Here is a 24443-nt window from a genome sequence, read left to right on the forward strand (position 1 = left end):
CAGTGCAATATAACACAGTTAGAATGTCATAAATCATAAAAACGTGTTGAATTTCTTACAAAACTTGAAAATAAAATTAACATGTTAAACACTTTTCCAAGTTGCCACAGGATCTACCAATACTGAAAAAATGTTGACTCCACATGCTCTAGACACGTTACTACTTGTGTTTTTGTTTCCACACTGCCATATAACTGTTGGTCAAAGACAGATTTTTTGTGCTTTACAGAATCCTGTTGGTCCAAATGGCTTATTTTTTGGCAAATCTTTAAAACGAGACACTAAGAATTAAATGATTTTGATTAAACATAACTTTTAAACTGTGGTCTCCTGACTGAAATGTCCATCACACAAGTTAAGGCCAATGTTTCTTTCTGTTTTTAAAGTTTCTGGATGATAATTGTGTTATTTGTAGATTAAAAATAAATAAATAAATGAACTGGCTGCTTAGGGTTTATCAGCACATTGCTGGATTTCTAAAGTCTTAACACACAGTTTGATAAATGGGGCCTCTGTCACTATGAGATAAAACTCAAGTTTCTTCTGAACTGACTGACTGAGATTCACACTGATCTCATCTACAAACTTCTGTCCTGAATGTGAAGTCAACACTAACCAAACACTAACAAAACTCTGGGTTTGCGCTGTTCAGTTCATATAGGTTTGCAGCCTGATGCTAACAACACAGAAACATCTTCTGTAACAGACACACAAAACAACCGCCTGCCATTACTGTTTTAACACTGACCTCTGCTGCCCATGCCTGAAAATGCAGTTTATGCTCGTGCAGGTGGAGTTAATCTCCATCCATCCATTATCTATACACCGCTTAATCCTCACTAGGGTCGCAGGGGTGCTGGAGTCTATCCCAGCTGACTCAGGTGAAGGCAGGTGACACCCTAGACAGGTCACCAGTCTGTCGCAGGGCCACATACAAAGACAAACAATCACTCACACATTCACACCTACGGGCAATTTAGAATGATCAATTAACCTCAGCATATTTTTGGACTGTGGGAGGAAGCCGGAGTACCCGGAGAAAACCCACGCATGCACAGGGAGAACATGCAAACTCCATGCAGAAAGATCCCGGGAAAGCCGGGACGCGAACCAGGGATCTTCTAGCTGCAAGGCGAAAGTGCTAACCACTACACCGCTGTGCAGCCCCGGAGTTAATCTCACAGACTTTAAAATCATTTTTTGACAAAATTATTGTAACTCAAGCTCCTCCTACGTGCTTTTTCCTCAGCTGCTTCCTGTCATATTTTATGGTCTTCATCAACACAAGGAGTTTGCTCAGTTGTCATAGAAAGCATCCTTCAACATAGTTAGACTGAGAGGCAACTGAAAGCTCTGGAAAAGAGAGAAATTGTATTAAGTGTGTTTTTTATGTTTGTGCATAAAAAAACTGTGGAAACTGCATACGTTGAGGGAACAAGTAGAAATAAATTACAAAAACATTCGGAACACATCAGCGTAAATGGAAAATGTCCATTAATATCAGCATGTATCAGTATTTGTTTGCGTCTTTTCATGACAGCATAGATTCCAGCTGTTTGTTTAATTTTCTATTGTCAGAACTTCTTTTAAAAAGTTTCCAGATCCTCACATTTTCTGATGATTTCCAAGTTCATATCAAACAAATTAACCATTTTTGATTATTGACATGCTCTCAGACTACTGGACCATAAGGTGTAAAAAAAAAACAAAACAAAACATACTGTTAATATATTACTGCAAATATATTCTATTTTATGCTTTTTGGAGTTCCTTTAGTGTGTTATATTGCTGCTTTTTAGTTAATGATAAAGGTATGAAAACTTATCGACTTGTTTTTTAAACAAAGCATCAAAACATTTTGTAGTAGACTGCAGAAATGAAATTATAAACTAAAAACTGTGCAAAATTCAGGCTCTTTAACAGTCAATACAGAAAAAGAAAGTGTAACCATGAGATTTAATGACAGAAAAATAGAAATATAAAGAGAAATACTCTACTTTAATCCAGGTCTAATCTAGTTTTTGTTCTTTTCAGGATTAACTGGCGCTTTTAGTTGCGTGTCCTGGTTGCGTCCTCTTCTTTTGCGGTTTAAGTTTTTTCTTTTGCTCATCTGAGAATCCAAGTAGTTTGAGCTGATAACAGTAACAGCTCAACCGAAACACTTTTGGGAATGTTTTATTTATATGTTGTCACTAAATCAAAGCACATACACACTCAAACAGATTCATGGAAAACACACTCCTGTTTGAGGGCTCTACTGTTGCTATACTGTTGGTGAGCTGGTAATTGCATGACACTGCTGTGGTTTATCGCTGCTTTCTGTTGAATTTAACCCAAACTGACTGTATTAACTACATTTACTGAACCTCACTGGATTGAAAGCAAGAAACAAGTGAATTAGAAAAACGCCCTTTTTAAAAAAACATGAAAAATCTTGAATCACAGATTTAGCAACATGCCATCTTTAAATTGTTGGCGCTGTTTTCTCATTAACCATAAAGTATTTACTAAATCCAGTGAGGAGATGTAACGTCTAATGTGCCTGTAAGGTATTTGAAAAAAAAAAAAAAGAGCTCATCTATTCTTGTGTTGCAGTTTCCTTCCTTTCCTGCCTAGTGGATTTCTGCTGTCGCTTTTGTTCCTGCAGGTATTAAACTCTTATTGTGTTTGCTTGTGTTTGTTCCAGGGTGGACCAAATCCTCGGGAAGGGCCAGATCCCTTTGGATAAGAAGATTCGAGAGAAGCTGCTGTCTGATGGAGATTTACTGGAGGACATGAGCATGTTGGGTCGAGTCTGTAAGGTGGAGCGGCAGGTCTGTGTTTGGACTTTTATTTTAAAATGCTGCATAGAAATGTGTGTGTGGTTTTTTTTTTTGGTTAAAACTGTATCAGAGTAGGCAGTGCCCTTTGCTTATTTCTCAGTTTGCACATCCTGGATTCTTTTCCTGAGATGTGAGCAGGAGTCTAGATAACAGGCACATAACAAAGTCATTGCTTTGGAGTCGCCGTTTTATAGCAACTTCAATTAAATATGTTGTGTAGCCCAGCTGGATCAGCTGTTCATTGTTTTGTTTGTTTTTGAACCTCATTCAAGTTTGGAAAATTAACTAAATCAAAGCTTATAGTCATGACACTTTACCACTATTTAGAGGTTAATCAAAAAGAAACTATTTGCATCAATGTCAGATTTTTTGATTTAACGCATTCATATGTGCCGTGAAGTACAAAAGAAGTGTGACAAACATAAGAGTACTACACAAATATATACATACAGTATATTCACTTTAAAAAAATTAAAATGGTGTAGTAATCTCTTGTATGTCATAACACAACTTTTATACATCGTGTGTTAAAAAGACTTTCGCAAAACTTACAGCACAGATGTGCAGGTGTATCCACGCTCCAGCAGCCTCTTCTGTCCTCAAAATGCATTTTAGCATTTGAGACATCCTTCAAGATGGTCCACCAAGACTGATTTCTGGGTCACAGGCAGAAGGACGATAAGACAGGAGACTAAAAATAGAGAAATTATTAGAGGCTACTGTCTGTTTAGATATGATCCTCGCTCAGGCCTGTTCCTTTTTCTGATTGTCATAAGAGAGAAATGGGTGTAATAAATTTAAAGCAGGGAAAGTATATCTCATTTACTAAATTAATTTTTAAAAATGTTAAACATTTTTCCTCCATTTTGCCTTTCATGCCTGGCTGGGTATCTTATTTCTATTGGTCATTCGGGTATTCTTAAAATTGTGGAGCAAAGTTCAGCTAATCAGAATTTTGACTACTGTGCAGACACTTTGCTCAATGCAGTGACCAACAGTTGGAGCAATTTTGAATTGATCAGTATTGGCACAAACATTTGCTCAATTCTTAGTCTACATCTGTTGTCGTGTGGAAACGTGCACAAACACGGCTATTATGTATTCTTATCAGACGTAAGATTGCCACGGTACTTTATCCCAGCTTATTTCATTACTCGTTCACTGGCCTGAGGTCAAAAAACCTCAAATAAGTTTCTATCACGCTGCTCCTTTACTTGCTAAACTCTCAAAAAGCTCTCCACTTGCCAACATGGGAGGGATCACCTCCACTGGTTGTCATCGTACTTAACAGTAACCACCTGGTGGGGCAACCGGGTAATACAGCTAATCATCAGGAACTGGTAGATACTAAATATTAAATGACTCAAATCGGATCAGAAGCAAAAAAAGACAAGAACTTAATTGGGACATTTCTAATTTCAAAGTCCAGCAGTGCTGTTGTTGTGTCCTGTCTGAAACCCTCTTTGCTTAGATGCTCAGATCCAAGTGTGAGGGGCTGAAATCAACACTGAAGCCATCAATATGTTCTGAAAGACTTGCTCGACAGATCTGGCTGAATTTCTGTAACTTCTCGTCACACTTCTGCCCTTGCAGGTCCAGTCAATCGAGTCAAAGCTCGACTCCCTGCTCGACATTTATCGGCAGGTTTTGCGTAAAGGCTCGTCTTCGGCCCTCACGCTCTCCTCCCTCCCACTCTTCGAGCTGGAACAGACCTCTGACTACAACTCCTCAGTCTTCAGTAAGGACCTGCCCTGCTCCCCCCAGGTCGGCGGTGGAGCGCCTCCCCCAGGAGGCTTTGTCACTCACTCCTCCACCAACTCCCACCTCCCCCAGGGGGGACTCCATCTCATTCTGGCTCCCCCAAACGAGCTCAACCTCAATCTCAATGCCTCTTCCTCTACGCCTCCCTCTGGCCTCGCATCCTCCTCTTTCAGTCCGTCGCCGCTGCCTCATCACCATCATCACCATCACCACCACCATCATCATCCTCATCCCCGCACCCAGGCTCAGGCCACCACACCTGAAAGTGTCACCGATGAGGCAGTGGGGAGTTCTCCACCCATCCTCACCCCTAACAGTGTCAGCAGTTCTGGGGTTAGAGGAGTCGGAGATGGAGGGTTTCCTCTTCTGACGAGGCTTCCGCCACCGCCCCCTCCCAGCCGGAGCAGTGGTTCTGGCAACATGGTGAGGACGACGTCCACAGAAGTGTCCCCCGACATGGAGGATTTCTGTGGAGGTTTAGGGACGCAGATGGAGGACAACAGTGTCGGGGAGGACCTCAGCCTCGGATTGGGGTTGGGCAGACTGGGGCAGCAGCTGCAGGACAAAGGCAACAGCAGGCTTAACGCTAAGGAAGAGGGTTCCTGGAGGAGACATATGAGCCTGGAGCTGGAGCCTCTGGTACCGCCAGTTCTGGGCTGCTGCTCTGGGCCCATCCAGATGGACCGAGGACTGGGCAAGTCCATGTCAGTGCAGGACCTGATGCAGGCAGCACCAGGGACCGTCCACGACGCAAGACACGGCCACAGCCTATCGTCTCCGAGCCCCAGTACGAGCAGCGACTCTCCTGTTGGCTTTCACAGCTGTAGCCAAGACCCCGGTGGAGGAGGGGGAGGAGGTACAGGCAGGAGTGGTGGAGGCGGCGGGTGGGGTGAGGAGGACCTCTTTATTAGTGACAGAGACATAGAGGCGCAGGGGTTTGACTTCCTGTCACAGGGGACTACAGAGGCCCACATCTACACCTCAGACCTCCTGAGGACAGGGGGCAGAGCTGGGGTGGGGTCCCAGGGCTCGAACCGTAGCCTGGCCAGCGGTCAAACATCCTCCCCCTCTGCCAGCAGCACCGAACTGCTGAACATGCCGCACGTACGGCTAAAATAGACTCGGCTACATGTTCGTAAGGCATACAAATCTCACCTCACTGATGGTTTTTATCCTTTTTGGAGGGTGGGACTAAAACACGGGGTCCCTTTTGTTTGTTTATTTTCATGTTGATCCATTTGATAAGAATCATAGTATTTTCATACAGGCTGATCACATACGGCATATCGTTGCATGAGCTATTCTTTTTATGAAGTAGGATTGACAAATTTGAGATAAAAGATTGACAAATGAGAACACAGACCCCCAAGACAACTTCGATAAGAAACGCAGCCCCTGAAAGATGGTTGGGTAAAATGTGACCTCGACGCACAGCATGATGAACTGCATGTTTTTAGTCAAAGGTACAGACATTTACAATGTACAGTTTACACTCAAAGACGGGGAAACCAACCCGACACTGATGGAAACCCAATTTGAGAACACCACTGACATCTGTTGCACAGGTATAGAAGATGTATTTATGTCTCTGCCATGACATGACACTTCCACACTGAAATGAATGTTACCTCGCAGTTGCCAAACATTGACATTCTCTGTATACTCATAACCAGATCATGTCAAGTTTATATCCTTAAATTATATGAATCCTAAACCACGAATCAAACCGATGACTTGATAACTGACTTCAATCTGCTGTTTGAATTGCGGTTACAATGAACACTTCAAATAATCTGAATTATCCCCTTAAGTGCAAATAGGTTTTAAAATGTGTGTTGCAACAATATCAGAAGTTACCTGAAACAAGTGGGTTTGTAAAGTCTGCTAACAGAGTTATATTTCATACTGTCAATGCCAGATTTCTCAAAAACATCAAGATATGTGATCTTTTAGGGCAGAATCACAATCTGAATCACAATTCTCTCCACAAATTCAGCTGAAGTCATGTAATTATTTGTGTATGTGGTTACCTGGATACAATGCCTGTCACTTTAACTCAAGACTAAATGCCTAACTCAAAAAACAATCTATTTTATTATGAAGTGGTGATATGTACTCTGAACTTTGTAAAGAAGCATCAAACCAGCAGTTGCTGCTAACCAAAGACAGGTCACTGTTCTGGTGGTCCTTGATAGCATTCATCTGCCTCCAAGTTCCATCTCCTCAGTCTTGGATTACAGCTAGTCAACAATAGTTGACAATGTTATCACAGGCATAGTTTGGCATCTTATTCTTTGAGTCCTTCACCTGCTGCAGGTTCTAGTTGGTTTGATCATTCAGACAGCAGAACAAGAACTACCACCACCACCTGCAGTCCAAGATGGAGGAGTTGGAGTTTGGAGAGGCAGCTGAATGAACTGAGGAGCACAACAGCAACCTGACCAGCCTGCAAATGGGAATCAAGACAAGACGGGACTTTCTGGTTAATAATGACTGAAATACTCAGACATTAGGACTTCAGACTGCAACCGAAGTGGGTACATATTCACCACACCATTTTGAGAGTGCAATAATAAAATGAGAAGGTGCAGGCAGAGAGATACTGACTAAACCAGTGACTTACAAGAAGTATCGCATTCAGTCATAATGGTTAACGCATTACTAGGGCTGCAAAATTAAATGAAAATTAATCACAATCACGATTTTGGTGTTCTGCAATTAAATAAATATAACTGACGCGGATTTAAAAAAAAAACTCAGCACATAGGGAACAGTAGATGTAGATAAAATGTCTCGGTTTCAACTTGAGTAAATCTGACATTAGGATGCCATATTTTACTGTTTTTAAAGTATTTTTGGACTACTGTATCCTGCATGTGAGGCGTTTAGGGAACAATGGTAAACTGTAGTGTCTATCAATATGCAGATGTTCAGCAGGTGACGAGTTTAAAGACTGGCAAAATTTCCGTATTTTGCAAATATCAAGTCTGAAGTCATTATCAATTTTTATATCAGTGCAAAACTAGGACAGCAAAGACAACATTTCATTAGCATGCAAGGTTATTTAACACCGCAAAAAAAAGGGATGGGGAAGTACGATCAAATTATGTGTTAACGCTAGCCTGGAGCCCTGCATACAGCGCCATAAATAAGATTCATTTTAAAAGCAGAAAATAAGTCAAACTGCCCACGATATCAGCTTGTTCACCCCTAATGTGATGTCCCTGTGACCTGCAGTAAATAGGCTACAGCGTACAAACACATTTCATTTTCACTCAACTCTGATTAGGTAGATATCTTGTTTTGGAACTCTTTGACAGCTGTTCTTGTTGCACCATGTTGAAAAAACATGTACGGAAATTCTCAATACGCACATATACAGATAAGAATGCCCATTCACACATACAGCCAGCAGGGAGGCCCCATGCCCACCATCCTGTAGAGGACCTTTGGTACAGATTAGTGGAGGAACAGATCAATTAGGCACCCATCAGTTGGTTCTCCAGCTGATCACAGCCATGGATTGAAACACTTCTTGAATGTCATTTCCTAGTTTAAAAAAAAAAGATCTTTTGTCTGAATAGGCGTGACCTCGCAAAGCACTTTGTTTCGGTTCAGAAACAGATACACTGAGAGAAATGTTCGGAGATTTAACTTTGTATTGCAGTCGGCTTTTTGCCACCGTTTCTACATGAATGGAAGATTATAAGATCTTATTTAAGTCACAGTGTTTTTTTTTTTTTTTACATACAGTCTAATGTGGGATTACTTTTACTTCCTTGAAGGGGACTTGCTGCAGAATGTATCGCTTATTAGTATGAACAGAACATCTATTGCTTGAACTGCTGAGCAGTGACATCAAGACGACTAATTGCCAACTTCTCCCCACTGCATGGTACAGAGTCAGTGTGTTGAGTAAGATTAAGGCCTTGATTATACTCTGTTGCAGATGCACACATGTACGGCTGTAGACACCTCAGACATGTACTCGTTCTATATTATACTACAGTACTCTCTAGTCTGTGCCTACATATTCCACGCATGAACAGACTTTCACAGAGGGGTTTGTGCAGACTATGTTGGAGTGTCATTTGTTAAACAATTCTGATTCTGCTTATCGATTCTGGTTCTGAGTTGCAGGTGGTTAAATTGAAATCATGCTTTTACCTCAATGCATCAGCAATAATAATCTAAGCCACAAAATACATATTGTGGCAGGTACTTTTACATTTTCACACTTTAAGTAACATTACCAGTATACGACAGTTGTGTAGTTCAGTGCTTTTTCCTAGGTAAAGGATCTGAGTACTTCATCTACTACTGCCCACCTATCTATTAAGGCAAACACTTTCTAATGATATGAGTTAATATAGTTGCTGTTTTTTTTTTTAACCAGCAAGGTTGGAACTCTCAACCTAGCTCAAGTTCAATCCTGTCGATGCAAAGTTTTTTGAAGCAGCATTTGTTGAATTAAGGTGTTAAGAGACAATTGCGTAGTTTGTGCTGTTGGCCTGCTAATTAAGCAACTGCAAGTAATGCTCTGATTTGTTAAGACAAATGCATCAGGAGACAAGAAAACACACATGCATTCAGCTTGCATGACTAATGATAGAAACGGTCCAGAAATGGTACTGAAATCGGTCTAGGAACCGATAAGCAGAATCAAGACCAAACTTTGGAACTGGTTCCTGTTGCACAACCTTAGTGGACACACAAACTGACAGCTGCAGACATATCGTATGAGTAGTTGTCCTTAACACTTTCTAGTTCACTCAGAGGACAGGTTACATTCATGACCAGTAGATCAATGTCTGTAATCGGCGTATGTGCACTTCTGCTCTTGTAAAGTCATTGCTGCACAGATCCATGTGAATTCTAACAAACTTGAACAGTTGACGAAAGTTACGTCATGCAGAAAGTGCAACACTGGCCTAACTGGTTCTCTCCTAGTTTCAGGATGGAACCATGAGATGCAGGTCGATCGTACCCATAAAGCCTCAGTGGTGAGTGATCACCTTCAGCTAGCAGTACCTCAGTGAACTCTGCAAATGGATATCAAAGATCAGAACATACTAACCAGGCCTGGGGTCACTTTTACTTACCTTCAGATATTTAAGTATATTTTGCATGAAGAGACTGTCATATCGAAACGTATCTAGAACTGAGAACGAATGCTTTGTCGTCAAGTCAATTTACTGTTTTAGGTTCAAACTGACTGCATCAGAAGTTTTTTTAAAAAAAACGAAAAACACCACAGCTCTGATATGAAGTTTACAACATGTGCAGAACATACAGTAAACTGGTGCCTTGCTTTTGTGGTACATTTTCATCTCCATGTCTATTCGGTTTCCAGAAAAGCGCATTAGGTTCCTCCACTGCTGCACTGTCTTTATGTTCTCTCCTTGAAAATGTACTGACTTGAGGCATTTTACACTTTTGTTTTTTTAAATACAGATCATTTTGCTACTGGGCATAAAATGGGCCTTTGACATGTTAACATTCTGTCTCATTTCTTTTAATTTATTTAAATTATGTGCACATATTTACACACTAGTAATAATCTCAGTTAGATTACGGAAGCCTGTATTGTAATGAAAATGCAAGTGAACTTTTATTCTCATTCATCAATAAAGGAAATTCTATGGAAAGCTGGGTTTGTGCTTGTTCATCATCAGTTGCTAAAACAGGGTTTCTGCAGGTTTCAACAAGTACAATTTAAGACTTTTAGACAATTTCAAGTCAATGCTAGTTCCTAATTAGAGCATTTATTTCAAAAGGTGCATCAGTCAAGCACTAAATGTGCTCTTGTCTGGCCAGATATAGTTAAGCTTGAATTTATTTGATAAAAGTAACATTTACAGAAACAATTTTAAGTTTAGAATTTCTTTGCTGAAAGTTCAGCACACAGCACATCTTGACACATTACCTAGGTGTGTACTGATAAATTCTGATCAAACAGTTTAAGTTAGTGGTTCCTGGTTCAATGTAGGTCATGTAGTTTTGTTACAGTGTCACCAATACAAATGTTTCCCCCAAAACACTTTTAGAAGTGAGACTGAAGTTAATGCAAAAAGCTTTTAAAAATGTTTTTTATGGAATGTCAAAATGTTTCAATGACCTGCAGAAACCCTGTCAGACTTCCCAATAATACCAGGAACCAAGATACTGTTTAAGATCTTTACTTTTATGAACGTACGCTCACAAATAACAGTGGGTAAGGTGCATGAACTTAACAGTAACATTTATCAGAGCTACTGTGAGGGAGCTTATGTCAAGCAAAGTGCAAGGCATGAAGATTTTCAGTCATCAGACAAAGAGTATCTGAAGCTCTAAGGTGCAAACAGCAAACATGCAAGCAGCCAATCTACATCTGGCTAGTGAGCATATCTTGTTTTAAAGCTAGAACATAGAGCATTACTTCAACAAAGACCTGGCAGAGGAACGTCTCTACCATATTACTACGTTTGTTAGCTCTGTCAACGAGCAGCTCAAATTCTAACTTCAACAACACACAGAGAACTGCAAACCTGTTGTGTTGTTCTGCCACAAAGCGAGTTACCATAAAACCTACACATAACAGTGTGTTAACATCACTAACGGCGTAGTGGTTACTTTTTTCCTTCGTCTGCTTTTGCGATGCATTGTGATAATAGACCAGACGCTGACTATGGTGTGCAGAAGGGGCGGGGTACTGGTGTGCCTTCGTCCACGGTGAGCGTTTGGGGCAGCAGCCCAGTACAACGTTCATTTGGCCTTCTGCGCCTTCTGTGCAGATTTGGTGATCTTGCCGCTTGTCGGGGCTTTCTTCTCCACGCCTTTGATCACTCCCACCGCCACCGTCTGACGCATGTCACGGACAGCAAATCGCCCTGAGGAGGGGTCAAAAAAAAGACAAGTTAATGTGAAAGTTACTGTTTGATAGTAATTTGCAAACATCTTGAGTCAAACATCATTCAGACTGCAAGGTTGCTACTGTTCTGTTTGACAGAACTCCTGGTGTTTTGAGGGGCGGAGCAGCTCTGTTTTACTTTATTTTCACTGTTTCTCTAACTGAATGTCATTTATAACATTTACCTAACATCTGTTCAATGTGGAGCCATTAATTCTGATATAATGCTGGACAGCTGCATAATATTTCATTAATATTAGAGTAAACCTGTCACACTGTGTCCACAGCGTTCTGGTCATTCCCATCAACAGAATGTTACTATATAAATGTTAATTTATATACAGTATGCATCAGAAAATAAAGCAATCTTTATTCTGTTCTTGATTTGTTTAGCTTTCTCTCTTTAAAAAACAAAACAAATGAACAAAAACAATCAAAACGTACAGACAAGAATACCTTTCAAGTACCGGACTGATAAGTAGTATCAGTAAAAATAGCAGTACTGTTAAAATCTTAATGATATCAGTGCCCATGTCCAGTTTACAGTAGGAATCATATTTGCACAAACCTAAACCCAACCATTAGTTCCTGTCTAAACATATAAAACAGGCCACAAAGGTAACTATCACATATGACATCCAGTATAATCTCAGTCTGATGTAACTCGTGCCCTGGCTAGTTGTCACTGAGTTACTAACAGAAGACTTCGTCATGGTGCCCCTTTACTAGCTAAACCTCCAAAATGCTCTCTGCTTGCTAACATGGAACTGTCCAGAACAGCTCCTCTGGTTCAACAGTATCAAACAGAAAAGGGTTGCATTTGGAACAACCAGGTACTACAGCTTAATACTTCTGTATTTTCTATAAAAATGGTTTGAATGGGACTCTAAATATTGAATGACTAAGATTGGACGGAGGGCTTAAAAACTCTATTGAGACATCCCTAGTTTACTGTAATAAAGAAAAGAAAGTAGAAAATATTCCAATTTAGAAATCCCAAGTCAGACAGAATTGACCTTTTTTCATACATAATTACTAAAACCAACTGAATACCAAACTAGCTGGGTATTAATTCAACAGCTGATGATGGATCCAATAACAGCTCTAATAGCAAACTTACCCAGTGGCGGGTACTCAGAGAAGCTCTCCACACACATGGGTTTGCCGGGGATCATATCCACAATGGCAGCATCTCCAGACTTCAGGGACTTGGGATTGTCCTCAAGCTTCTTACCAGAGCGACGGTCAATCTTTTCCTTAAGCTCAGCGAATTTGCATGCGATGTGTGCAGTGTGGCAGTCCAGCACAGGGGCGTAGCCACCACTGATCTGACCGGGATGGTTCAGGATAATCACCTGCAGACAGCAGACAGGTAAGGCCAACGACAGCTAATCAGAAGACAACGCATTTCAGATTTTAACAGAATCTCTTTCAAAGTCAGAGGTTGTAGAAATATTCACTACAAATACAGCAATGTAAAAACATTCCATTACAAGTAAAGGTTCTGCTTGAAAAACCTGCTAAACTAAAAGTACATAACGGCAAAACGTAGTTTAAGTATAGAGGAAAATGTCCTGGTTTGTCCAGCTGACTGATATATTATTACATGTGCCATCATTAGACTAATAACAGTGAAATATCAGCAGCAGGTTGTAGCTGCTGCTGATATTTCACTTTCAACTTTGAACTATTTTATATCCAGGTATATAAAGAGAGACAGATGATAAATCTGAGAGCTCGAAACATGAATAATGGGAGAACAAATCTGTTTCCAATTCTTTTCAGCTTGTAACACTTGTTGAAATGAAATCGTGTGAAGTTAAGGGGGAAAAAATCGCTATTTCGTGGAACTTTTAACAATTCATAGACATCTGAAATGTGAACACTGCTGTTTGTAAGAAGCCGCAGCAGTTAGAAACTATTGGTTTTTCTGTAACTGTATTGTATTTAAAAAGCTTGTTATACTGTCCATTGTGTCAAAACTTCATCTTTAAAAAGCTGTCAAATAAATGTAGCAGAGTTAAAAGGACAATATTTCCCACTGAAAAGCAGTGAAATGGAAGCATAAGGTAGCTTGAAATAAAAATGCTCAAGCAGAAGTATCTTAAATTTGTACTGAAGTACAGTAGTTGAGTAAATGTATTTTGTTACTATACATCACTGTTTAAAGCTAACTCTGTAAGCAGACCTGAGAGGTGAAGCTCGCTGCCTCCTGAGGAGGATCGTTCCTGCTGTCTCCGGCCACGTTGCCACGGCGGATATCCTTCACGGACACGTTTTTGACATTGAAGCCCACGTTGTCACCAGGCAGCGCCTCAGTCAGGGCCTCGTGGTGCATCTCCACAGACTTCACCTCAGTGGTCACGTTGACAGGTGCGAAAGTCACCACCATGCCAGGCTTTAGGATTCCTGTCTCTACACGGCCCACAGGAACGGTACCGATGCCTGGAAGATAGGGAGGTTATCAACTTTATTAGTGTGACAAACAGGTGCATGACTTAAAATGACAAGTTAAAGACCCCTCAGGTTTACGATATGATATGATAAGCCTTTATTAATCCCACAGTGGGGAAATGTATTGCTACAGCAAAGGGAATAGGGCAAACATTTAAGGAACATTAGCAGAAAAGTAAAAATGAACAAAAAATATACCTAAGCACTAGTTCAGATTGTCCAAATTCTTCTGGATGTTGAAATAACAACACTACACATATCAGAGATGTTGCACATATTCTTTCATGAGAAGAAATACTGAGAAGTGTTTATTTTGCACAGATTTTTCCACAGTAGAAAAACACTGATATTGCACAGATTCTTGTATATATACAAAAATTCACATATTAAATGCCGCTGCATGCACGTTCTCTGGGCTACCTGATTGATCCTGTCAGTAGAACATTGTTTTTCCTTGTCTCAAAGATTAAGCCATGCAAGTCGAAGCACACACAGCCGGTACAGTGAAAGTGCGAATGGCTCATTCCATCAGTTATGGTTCCTTTGATCTTGAATATTTTGCAAAGGTACAAAATATTCATAACTCCTTTCAATGTATTGATACAGCACCAAAAAAGTATCTTTGTAAGCATAAAAAATACTCTGCTTTAAGTATTAATTTCTACCTGATAATGGCTTCTCCATAAAAAAATACATCTGTGCCTCCTCCCTTATTGCAAAATCCAGAATCTATTAATATATTTTGTATTTCAAAAGTTGGACAAATGATGTCTCCCACATCAGTTAAAAACCATTCTCAGTGTTCCCAGAGTTCAATTTTCCTCATGTCACTTGTGAAAGTTTAAACTTAGATTTCAAGTGAGCACAGAAACACTTTCCACTTTCAGAAGATTAATCTGAAAACTGCCTCCTAGTGTCCAGCACTGAACATAAATCATTCTGTACCATGAGGTTTAAACACCGAGGAGAAGTAACACTGATTAAGCACATTTCTGAATGGAGGGGAACTTTAACTCTCTAAGCCCAAATGTTTCAAAAGTACAATTATTTATGGACCTGACTGTATGTTTTGTTTTTTTTAGTTTTTTTTAGTTTTTTTTTTTTTTTTTTTTTTTTAAAGAAAAAGAAACTAAAATTGATCTATCAGATGCAGAAGCTGGAAAAACAGAAAGAACTGTAAAATTTTAAACTTTCCATGAAAGCATCATGTGACAAAGGCATTCAATCAGGAACCGAAAAATAAACCTGTCATACAGTCAGGTCCATAAATATTTGGACACTGACACAATTTTCAAGTGCAGACTTTAAGCTTTGAGAAAATTTACATCCAAATCAGGTGAAGGGTGTAGGAATTACGACACATTTTTTATGTGCCCTCCACCTTTTTAAGGGATCAAAAGTAATTGGACAACTAACTGCTCAGCTGTTCCATGACCAGGTGTGTTATTCCCTCATTATTTCATTTACAAGGAGCAGATAAAAAGTCTGGAGTTCATTTCAAGTGTGTTATTTGCGTTTGGAATCTGGTGAGGTCAACTCTCAACATGAAGTCCAAATAGCTGTCACTATCAGAGAAGCAAGCCATCAACAGGTTGAACATTAGGTGTGGCCAAATCAACCGTTTGGTATATTCTTAAAAAGAAAGAATAAACCGGTAAGCTCAGCAAGGCCAAAAGACCCAGGAGGCCACGGAAAACAAGTCTGGTGGATGAGAGAATAATCCTTTTCCTGGTCAAGAAAAACCCCTTCACAACAGTTGGCCAGATCAAGAACACTTTCCAGAAGGTAAGTGTATCTGTGTCAAAGTCAACAATTCAGAGAAGACTTCAACAGAGTGAATACAGAGGGTTCACCACAAGGTGTAAACCATTTGTCACCCTCAAAAACAGGAAGGCCAGATTAGAGTTTGCCAAAAAAACACCTAAAAGAGCCTGTGCAGTTCTGGAACAACATCCTCTGGACAGATGATCAAGATCAACTTGTACCAGAACGATGGGAAGAGAAGAGTACGGAGAAAGGAAGGAACTGCTCAAGAGCCAAAGCACACCACCTCATGGGTGAAGCTTGGTGGTGGTAGTATAATGGCGTGGACATGTATGGCTGTCAATGGAACTGGTTCTCTCATTTATTGATGATGTGAGTGCTGACAAAAGCAGCAGGATGAATTCTGAAGTGTTTTGGGCAATATTATGCACAATCACCTGACCTGATAACAATAATAATAAAAGAAATCTAATTAAAAATGTTTCTTTGCTTATGATATTTGGCATTAGAACTGTGTCATGCTTCACAGAATACATTTCTGAGTTCTCTCTACTCCAAGCCATAGTTGTGCTTTTTCCATAGAGGTGCAGGACTTTATACTGCATTGATGAACTGCCTGGGGTTCATAGAGTTAAGCCTCCAAACCCAACATTTAGGACACAATGAACTAACAGGAATTATTTCAAGACCTCATTCAGTTCTGCTGTTTTTGTCACAAGGCGTTCTCATTCCCAAAAATACTTTCAACACCTAATCTGGTAAAAGTAACACTTGATAATGGGGGCAGTTAGATTACACAAGTACAAATCGCACAGCTGTCACACTCAGCCACCGGCGCCAACACCAGTCTCACCTCCAATCTTGTAGACGTCCTGCAGAGGCAGCCGGAGGGGCTTGTCGGTGGGGCGAGTTGGAGGCTGAATGGCATCCAGAGCCTCCAGCAGGGTGATGCCTGAAGCATTTCCATCTTTACGGTTGATCTTCCAGCCCTTGAACCAAGTCATCTTTGGAGGGAGAGAACCTCAGTTTTACCTCTGCATCTCAGGACGGTAAACATATGTCTGGATATGTGATTACTTTAGATTAAATTTTGTGCCCAAAAGCCAAGGAAAACACAATTATGGATTTAAAAAAAAAAAAAAAACATACATATATTTTGTCCATATTTCTTTCAAAGCTTCCAGAAAAAAGTGCTTTAGGTTCCTCCACAGCTGCATGTTCTCTCATTGAAAATCTTTGACTTCTGGCGTAAGTGTGGAAGGAAGTGTGATGGTTTGGGGCTGTTTTGCTGGATCCAGGGTGATTTTTACAGAGTGAGAGCTACCCTGAACCAAAACGGCTACCACAGCATTATGCAGCGCCATGCAGTATCCTCTGGTATGTTCCTAGTTGGTCAGCGGTTCATCCTACAGAAAGATGATGACCCAAAACAGAAGTCCAAGCTATGCCAGAACTGTCTTAGGAAAAGAGAACAAGATGTTAACCTTGAAAAGATAAGATAAGATAGATAACATGGAGTGGCCAGCACAGTCTCCAGACTTTAACCCCATGGAGCTGGTTTGGGATGAGCTGGACAGTTGGGAAGAACTTTCTGAAGAATATTTGACTTCCATTGTGGAAAGAATGCCACAAGTGTGTTCAGCTGTTATATCTGCCAAAGGTGGCTACTTTGATGAGTCAAAAGTTTTGAATACATTTTGGTTTCTAAATTGATTTTTTTATACTTTAATCAAAGTACAATGAGATTCGGATCACAAAAGGTGTAGCAGTTAAGCACTAAATGTGCTGTTGTCGGGCCAGATATAGCTAAACTTGAACTTGTTAGATAAAAGTAACATTTACAGAAACAACTTTAAGTTAATAATTTCTTTGCTGAAAGTTCACCACAAACCACATCCTGACACATTACCTAGGTGTGTGCTGATAAATTCTGATCAGCCAGTTTACGCTAGTGGTTTATGGTTACGTGTAGGCTTTGTAGTTTTGTTACAGTGTCATCAATAAAAATGTTTCCCAAAAACACATTTAAAAGTGTGACTGAAGTTAATGCAAAAAAGCCACATCAAAATCGCGACATTAATGGATTTTAAACATTTCAAGGACCTCCAGAAACCCTGTAAAACTTTGTAGTTCAGGTTCAGACTTGACAATAATTTCAAGTCAATACTAGTTCCTAATTTGAACGTTGTTTTTCAACAATTGCATCAATCTAGCAAAAAATGTGGAAAGCAATTATTAAAATGCAACCCTCACAAAAGATTTCACTTCCAGGGTTATACCATATTTCTCCCATGCAATACTGCAGGCATATCATATTCCAGCGAGGCAAACACAAATCTGTAAACATACATGACACTCTGGTGTCCCAGCACACTCACATTAGGGCTGGGTTCCAACATGTTGTCTCCGTTCCAGCCAGAAATGGGCACAAAGGCCACAGTGTCAGGGTTGTAGCCAATCTTCTTGATGTAGGTGCTGACTTCCTTCACGATCTCCTCGTAGCGCTTCTGGCTGTAGTTGGGCTCAGTGAAATCCATCTTGTTGATGCCCACAATGAGCTGCTTCACTCCCAGGGTGTAGGCGAGCAGGGCGTGTTCACGAGTCTGTCCGTTCTTTGAGATGCCGGCCTCAAACTCACCGACTCCGGCAGCCACAATCAGCACAGCACAGTCGGCCTGAAGAAAGATATGGAAGAAGTTCTTCTATAAGTATTTTTACTCTCTCTTTCACCAATTTTCCACTCTTCTACCTGTTTACTAACTTTACCTGAGAGGTCCCGGTGATCATGTTCTTGATGAAATCCCTGTGTCCTGGAGCATCGATGATGGTGACGTAGTACTTGCTGGTCTCGAACTTCCACAGAGAGATATCAATGGTGATGCCACGCTCACGCTCAGCCTTCAGCTTGTCCAGGACCCAGGCATATTTGAAGGAGCCCTTTCCCATCTAACAGATGTGGAGGAGGAACAAAGGTAAAGTATTGTCACTTTTACATTTGAAAATTTGATGTTCGATAGATGCTTCTGCCCAAAACTGCACACAGTAACCGTTACAATGATGTTTTGTCTGAGTCATCCTCCTGAATCCCTTCTGCAGGATGGAGGTCAATGAAGACATACAAGTCATAAATCTGAGTACTGTAGCTGTGACCTGCATTACATTTACCTCATAGCTGTATGAAAGATTTATTCTGTACTAAATAAAAGGTTTGAAAGTCAGTGTCAATACATTAATTTCCACTCGACTTTTTTTTTTTTTTTAAAATACAATAATTAATTACTTTACCTACAAATAGCCTAAAAAATGTCATCTGCCAATTGTGCTGAGTAAAACTTATCACATTTAGGCATGCAGGTGTAGTCAAGACTGTTCAAGTTGAAATCAATCATCAGAAATGGGAGGAAATGAGATTTAAGAGACTTTGAAAGGGATGCGTGTGTTGCTGATCGACTGGGATTTTCATGCACAATCATCTCGGGTTTACAAAGAAAGAACATTTAGTGAGTAACGTTACTCTGGGTAAAAATACCTTGTTGGCGTCACAGATCAGAGAAGAAAGGTTAGACTGGTTCGAGATAATAAAGAAGCAACAGCAACTCAAAAAACCCTTTCATTATACCCAAGGTATACAGAAGAGTATCTCTGAACACTGAACAACACGTCAAACCTTGAAGCTCATGAGTTACAGCTACAACAATTAGTGGTTGGTGGTGCACTGGTGTGAGAGATATTTTCGTCTCCAACTTTGAGCCCCTTAGTAAGAAATATGCAGCATTTTAACACCATGTCCATTGCTGTATGATCTCAGTGTCCCATTTCTAAATAGCAAGTTTCAGCAGAATTACACACCAAAGCTTAGAATCTCTGACTGGTTTCTTGACTATGACAATAAGTTCACTATTCTTAAATGAACTCATATCTCAATCCAGTTATTTGGGCTGTAAAAGAACAGGAGATGTGCATCAAGAAGCTGCAGCCCACAAATCTGCAGCAGCTGCATAATGCTATCACATGAATGTGGACCAAAACCTCTAAGGAATGTTTAAAGCATTGGTGAATCTATGCAACAAAGAATTGAGGCATATTTAAAGCTAGCAAATGAGTGAATGATTAACTTGTATATATACAGATATACATAGATTTATGTATCTCAAACTTTCCGTGACATTTTTTCCAACTTTTGTGTGCTCAAGGTTTGTTGAAAAAACATTTTTTTCTTCTTTCTTTACTTAAATTTATATTATGCCAAATCACACTATACAGTATCTCATCTTGGGGCACATACATAGTAAAGTCAAGACCTTACAGTATTATTGACAGTCGAATATGCAAATTGTAGCCCCAAAAATTATTTAAAAAGAAGCTAAAACTAGTAAACAATAAGCTTTACAATAAATTCTAAATTGTATTAGACAGAAAAATGGCTCATGTTACTGTGTCCACCACCATGTAAACAGAAAACTGACAAAATACAAACACAGGGTTTCATTACAAATTATAATTTACTATTTACTATAAATTCTTTGATGGACTCATTGATTTGCTCATTAATGTCTCTATGTTATACAGTCACCCTAACTAAACATGAATTAAAGACAGGACTGGTGTATTAATATGTAAGACTGCTGTCATTTGGAGAAAGTAGCTTCTGGCTATAGGTTATAGATAAAGTAACATTTAAATCCAGTGGTTTCCCCAAATGATTTAGCAATAGTGTCAATCCATGAAAAGCTGTAGTGCTAAATGCTTACATTTTTACATTTTAATCACCTAATAGTAGAGTAGAATGACACAAGAGATGTATATTATATTTGTTAGACTAGACACACAGTTAAAAATGGCAGAACTAATCCAAGTAACACAGTAGGGAACTGTTAAAAAGATCTATTTTAAAGTGAGAACAAAATGATTCATACCTCTCCAGCCTCCTTCTCAAACTTCTCAATTGTCCTTTTGTCGATGCCCCCACACTTGTAGATGAGGTGGCCAGTGGTGGTGGACTTGCCGGAGTCGACATGTCCTATTACCACAATGTTAATGTGGAGCTTCTCCTTCCCCATTGCAGCTCACTCTCTGAAACACAGAAAGATGGCAACAAACAACAATTCATATTCCCTCTATATGCTGCACTACCACTGTTACTGTTTATTACTTTATTATATTGTGCCTGCACTGAATCATTTATTGTATATTATTGTGTATATTGTGCTAATTTTACACAGTGGGTGTTCACTGCATTGCAAAATTACATATTAAACTCGACCCATCTCAGGTCTGCAGAGATGCTTGTCTACAGGAGGCACTAAATAAAAGTAACAACTTTGTTGATCCCTCACCATGGGAAATTTTCAAAAATAGCCTGTCATCATGCTCAGTGAAACTTAAGCATAAACATTGGTAAGCAATGCCAACCCAGCAGAATTACGCAACTGATAGTAAAGTCTGGCAGTGATAGCAGTGATAGCCAGTGATACTTCAGCAATACTGAAAAAATTCACTAACTTCTACTTAAAACCTGGTCAGAGGTGCTTTAGATGAGGTGTACACTTTCAAATTCAATCATCTAAGAGGTGGCATCTGTCCTCAAATATTTTTGCAATATTTAGTCTCATACAAACAGACAAATCTGCCGATTTACTAAAGAGACGCCATGGAATGCCGTTTTTTACTTCACTTGTTTATATTGAACGGAGAGAATATCACCCTTTGTTTATATTGATTACACGGGTAGGTTTATCCATCCATTATCTATACACCGCTTATTCCTCACTAGGGTCGCGGGGGGTGCTGGAGCCTATCCCAGCTGACTCGGGCGAAGGCAGGGGACACCCTGGACAGGTCGCCAGTCTGTCGCAGGGCTACATATATAGACAAACAATCACTCTCACATTCACACCTACGGGCAATTTAGAGTAATCAATTAACCTCAGCATATTTTTGGACTGTGGGAGGAAGCCGGAGTACCCGGAGAGAACCCACGCATGCACAGGGAGAACATGCAAACTCCATGCAGAAAGATCCCGGGAAAGCCGGGACGCGAACCAGGGATCTTCTCGCTGCAAGGCGAAAGTGCTAACCACTACGCCACTGTGCAGCCCCCCGGGTAGGTTTAGTTCTTCTATATTTTGTGGGGTTTTTTATCTTATTTTCTCAAGCATGCCTTATGCATTAATCCTGGAATAGTTTGCAAAAAAATCCAAATTAAGCTAACAGATTAGCGAAGAGGTTTTCAAAAGTGGGGAGGAGACGTCCTCAGGGGCACTTAAAACAGTTGGAGAGGAAGTTTATTATTTAGCACTGTTATTAGATTTCAAATCAAAATTGCAATTTCAATCAAACCTATTAACAAACTGTAAAAGCTGCATTTAAGAATATACAAAGTGTGGCTACTAAATAAGACCAATGCTCTAAATCAATTTCATTTAACTGAAGTAGATTGTAACTTTGCTTAAGCTTGTCCATTGATTGATGTATATAACCGGGTTCAGAAATGCACACTGTGGGTCTAGCATACGCCTGTCTGATTATGTATTTGCCACACATTAGAATTTTGCAGCACATTTGACCCATGGTTTAAATATAGCATTAAATTCACACTGTCCTCTTTGTGACAGTCATGCCTTTGAGGCATCTCATGTAGTAATGCTTTAATATCTAACTTTGGCTAATTGATAGATCTTGTCAACTGTTTTAAAGAAGGGCTTTTTGAAGTTGGCAGACATTTTGGGGGACAGAATCACGTTGTTTGATATCCAGAGCTGTCTGAAGCAATTCTTCAACAACAAATGCTGGGTTTGTGGACATACAAGTGTGTGGCGGCAGGTCGGACAAAAATGCCAACATCAAGCAGTCAACATCCTGTTCTTGTCTTCCTGTTATAATTTGTGCCATCATGTCAATGGAAATAAAGCTGCATTTTAAGGTGTACAACTAGATCTAGTCTTATACTGTGTGCAAATTATTTTCTGACTTAGAGAAAAAAAAATACATTTAATTATATGCATGCAATCACTTTAAATCCCTGTGCCTTGAAATGTGTAAATACTGTAGAGTGACTTTTAATACATTAAGGATTTCTATAGATTTTAAAATTAGAAGTGGCTTTTTTATAGTATTGTACAGCAAATTTTTTCAGAGTATATACTAACCTTTAACGTTAATATTACTAACCTGCTTGTTTCTGTCTTTTATTTTTGTTGTATCTAAGCTGCTGTTCTTACATGGTGCAACTTCATTTTATTTTTTTGTGATGGCTTTGTCCTCTTCTGGTGCTTGCTGCTAATCCAAAGAGCTGCTAAACTGCCTTTCCATATTGTTAAACAATGACCATACCTATTACAATAATTTTAGCTAAGCATTTATGCATTTATTCCAGGACAATCTACAATAATTTACAATAACATCCATTGCAGTACATTCTCGCATCAATCAACCTTTGCTGATACTAAATTTATAACTGTGCTAACTTTAGCTTATATGCCTGCACTACACCCTGCACTTGCGCCATATTTCAACCAGCTAGTTAGCCATATTTGTACTGTTTGGCGCCAACAGCTACATTTGTCGGTCAAGTGAAAACTTGCTATCGCAGTCAATTTAGTAATTACAAGTATGTTACGAAAAAAATAAGAAAGTTAAAGTGACTTAGCTTGTGGGACTTTCAACCGCTTCATAGCGGGTAACTTCAACAGGTGCGAAGCTAACGTTTAGCTAACTTATTCAGACACTTTCTTCTCGTGTTGTTACGCTCTATTATTAACACTTTAAGAACAAAACACATATTGTAATTTATAATTCTGAATGCAAAACCACAGCATAGCATAATATATCGAGTCTAAATATTAACTTACCGTTGTACTGCCCTGTCGTTACAGATAAAAAGCTAGGCAGCTACGCAAGGAGCGAACGGTCCAACACCGCAATATTGCCTCAGTCACACGCATGCGCAGAGGCGGTTGAGTAAAGTTTTTTTTTTTTTGATGCATCACAGTGTGTGTTATTGGGGCTTATTTTAGTCTCCAGTGGGAAATATGGAGCAAATTAAACATTCAGTACTGCTACTGCTCTGTTAATCTTAAAACATAATAAAAGAAAAACATGCACATGACACAAAATGAACCAAATCCACACAAAATCTCCTTATCTGGATCCTTCTGGCGTGTAGTAAAAATGTCATTACAGGACGTTAAAGTGAGACAATACCGCAATAAGAATGAAACTGCAGAGCTCAGGGCGTTTTTAGAAAAGCCTGCATGTGTCAGCTTCCACCTCTCATACTACTGCGTGGCTCTGTTTATTCTCAGCAGCATGACGAACGACACAGAAGGCGGTCGGGAGGGACATTTCTGCGCCCAAACTGCGCCATACAGGCCTACACAGCCAGCCAGGCACCCCTCAACGCCCCGGTGCACTTTTTGGCACCGCTCACTTTCATCAAATTACACCAAAACAACACAGCAGCGTCCAACTGTCAGCTCAGTACATGATGCATTTTACATAACAGCTCTGACACGAGTCCCTGAAGGCAGCAGCAGCTCCGTGTTTGGCAAAAGATGCTGATGAAATGTTTGCGTCGCGCAGGGAAACATACCTTCTGTTCCAAGGTGCGTTCACTGATCCTCTGCGATGCAACTGGAGATGCTGCACACAAGGCACCGCTGTGTCAACTGGCGTCAAACGCGTCCTGTGTAGAAGTTAAGGAGTGCAACCGCTTGGTGGCGCTCTCCTGCAACAGAGACGTGAAGCAATGCTGC

General features: G+C 40.0%; 2 protein-coding genes across 7 annotated transcripts in view; one reads left to right on the forward strand and one right to left on the reverse strand.

Moving 5' to 3' along the window:
• Window positions 1-10231, forward strand: part of LOC111569979 (potassium voltage-gated channel subfamily KQT member 5-like) — a 178200-nt gene extending 167969 nt beyond the window's left edge. For all 5 annotated transcript variants that reach the window (XM_055009537.1, XM_055009539.1, XM_055009538.1 and 2 more), the window contains 2 exons: window positions 2687-2813; window positions 4416-10231. In XM_055009537.1, coding sequence (XP_054865512.1) covers window positions 2687-2813; window positions 4416-5702 — 1414 coding nt within the window. In that variant the 3' untranslated portion in view covers window positions 5703-10231. The remainder of the gene's footprint in view (window positions 1-2686; window positions 2814-4415) is intronic.
• Window positions 10232-10746: 515 nt separating this feature from the next.
• On the reverse strand, window positions 10747-24421 carry LOC111583465 (elongation factor 1-alpha 1-like). 2 transcript variants are annotated; one of them, XM_023292588.3, is made up of 8 exons: window positions 24281-24421; window positions 20607-20763; window positions 18457-18636; window positions 18069-18365; window positions 16544-16694; window positions 13661-13917; window positions 12593-12827; window positions 10747-11452 (listed from the first exon to the last, which is right to left on the reverse strand). In XM_023292588.3, exons 2-8 carry the CDS (start codon window positions 20748-20750, stop codon window positions 11328-11330), a joined length of 1389 nt encoding a protein of 462 aa, XP_023148356.1. In that variant the 5' UTR covers window positions 20751-20763; window positions 24281-24421; the 3' UTR covers window positions 10747-11327. The 2 variants fall into 2 exon arrangements, with proteins under 2 accessions (XP_023148356.1, XP_054865515.1); XM_055009540.1 differs by lacking the exon at window positions 24281-24421 and adding an exon at window positions 23541-23670.
• Window positions 24422-24443: the final 22 nt, after the last annotated feature.

Source organism: Amphiprion ocellaris, chromosome 4, assembly GCF_022539595.1.
Source record: "Amphiprion ocellaris isolate individual 3 ecotype Okinawa chromosome 4, ASM2253959v1, whole genome shotgun sequence".
Taxonomy (NCBI): Eukaryota; Metazoa; Chordata; class Actinopteri; family Pomacentridae; genus Amphiprion; species Amphiprion ocellaris.

What these genes read in the sequence shown, in the direction of transcription:
- LOC111583465 (XM_023292588.3), bottom strand. Translation starts at nt 20,750, where the DNA reads ATGGGGAAGGAGAAGCTCCACATTAACATTGTGGTAATAGGACATGTC. An exon ending in GGACGTCTACAAGATTGGAG is followed by an intron (nt 13,918 to 16,543) that starts GTGAGACTGGTG and finishes CCTATCTTCCAG; the next exon opens with GCATCGGTACCGTTCCTGTG. An exon ending in CTCTGAGTACCCGCCACTGG is followed by an intron (nt 11,453 to 12,592) that starts GTAAGTTTGCTA and finishes ACCCCTCCTCAG; the next exon opens with GGCGATTTGCTGTCCGTGAC.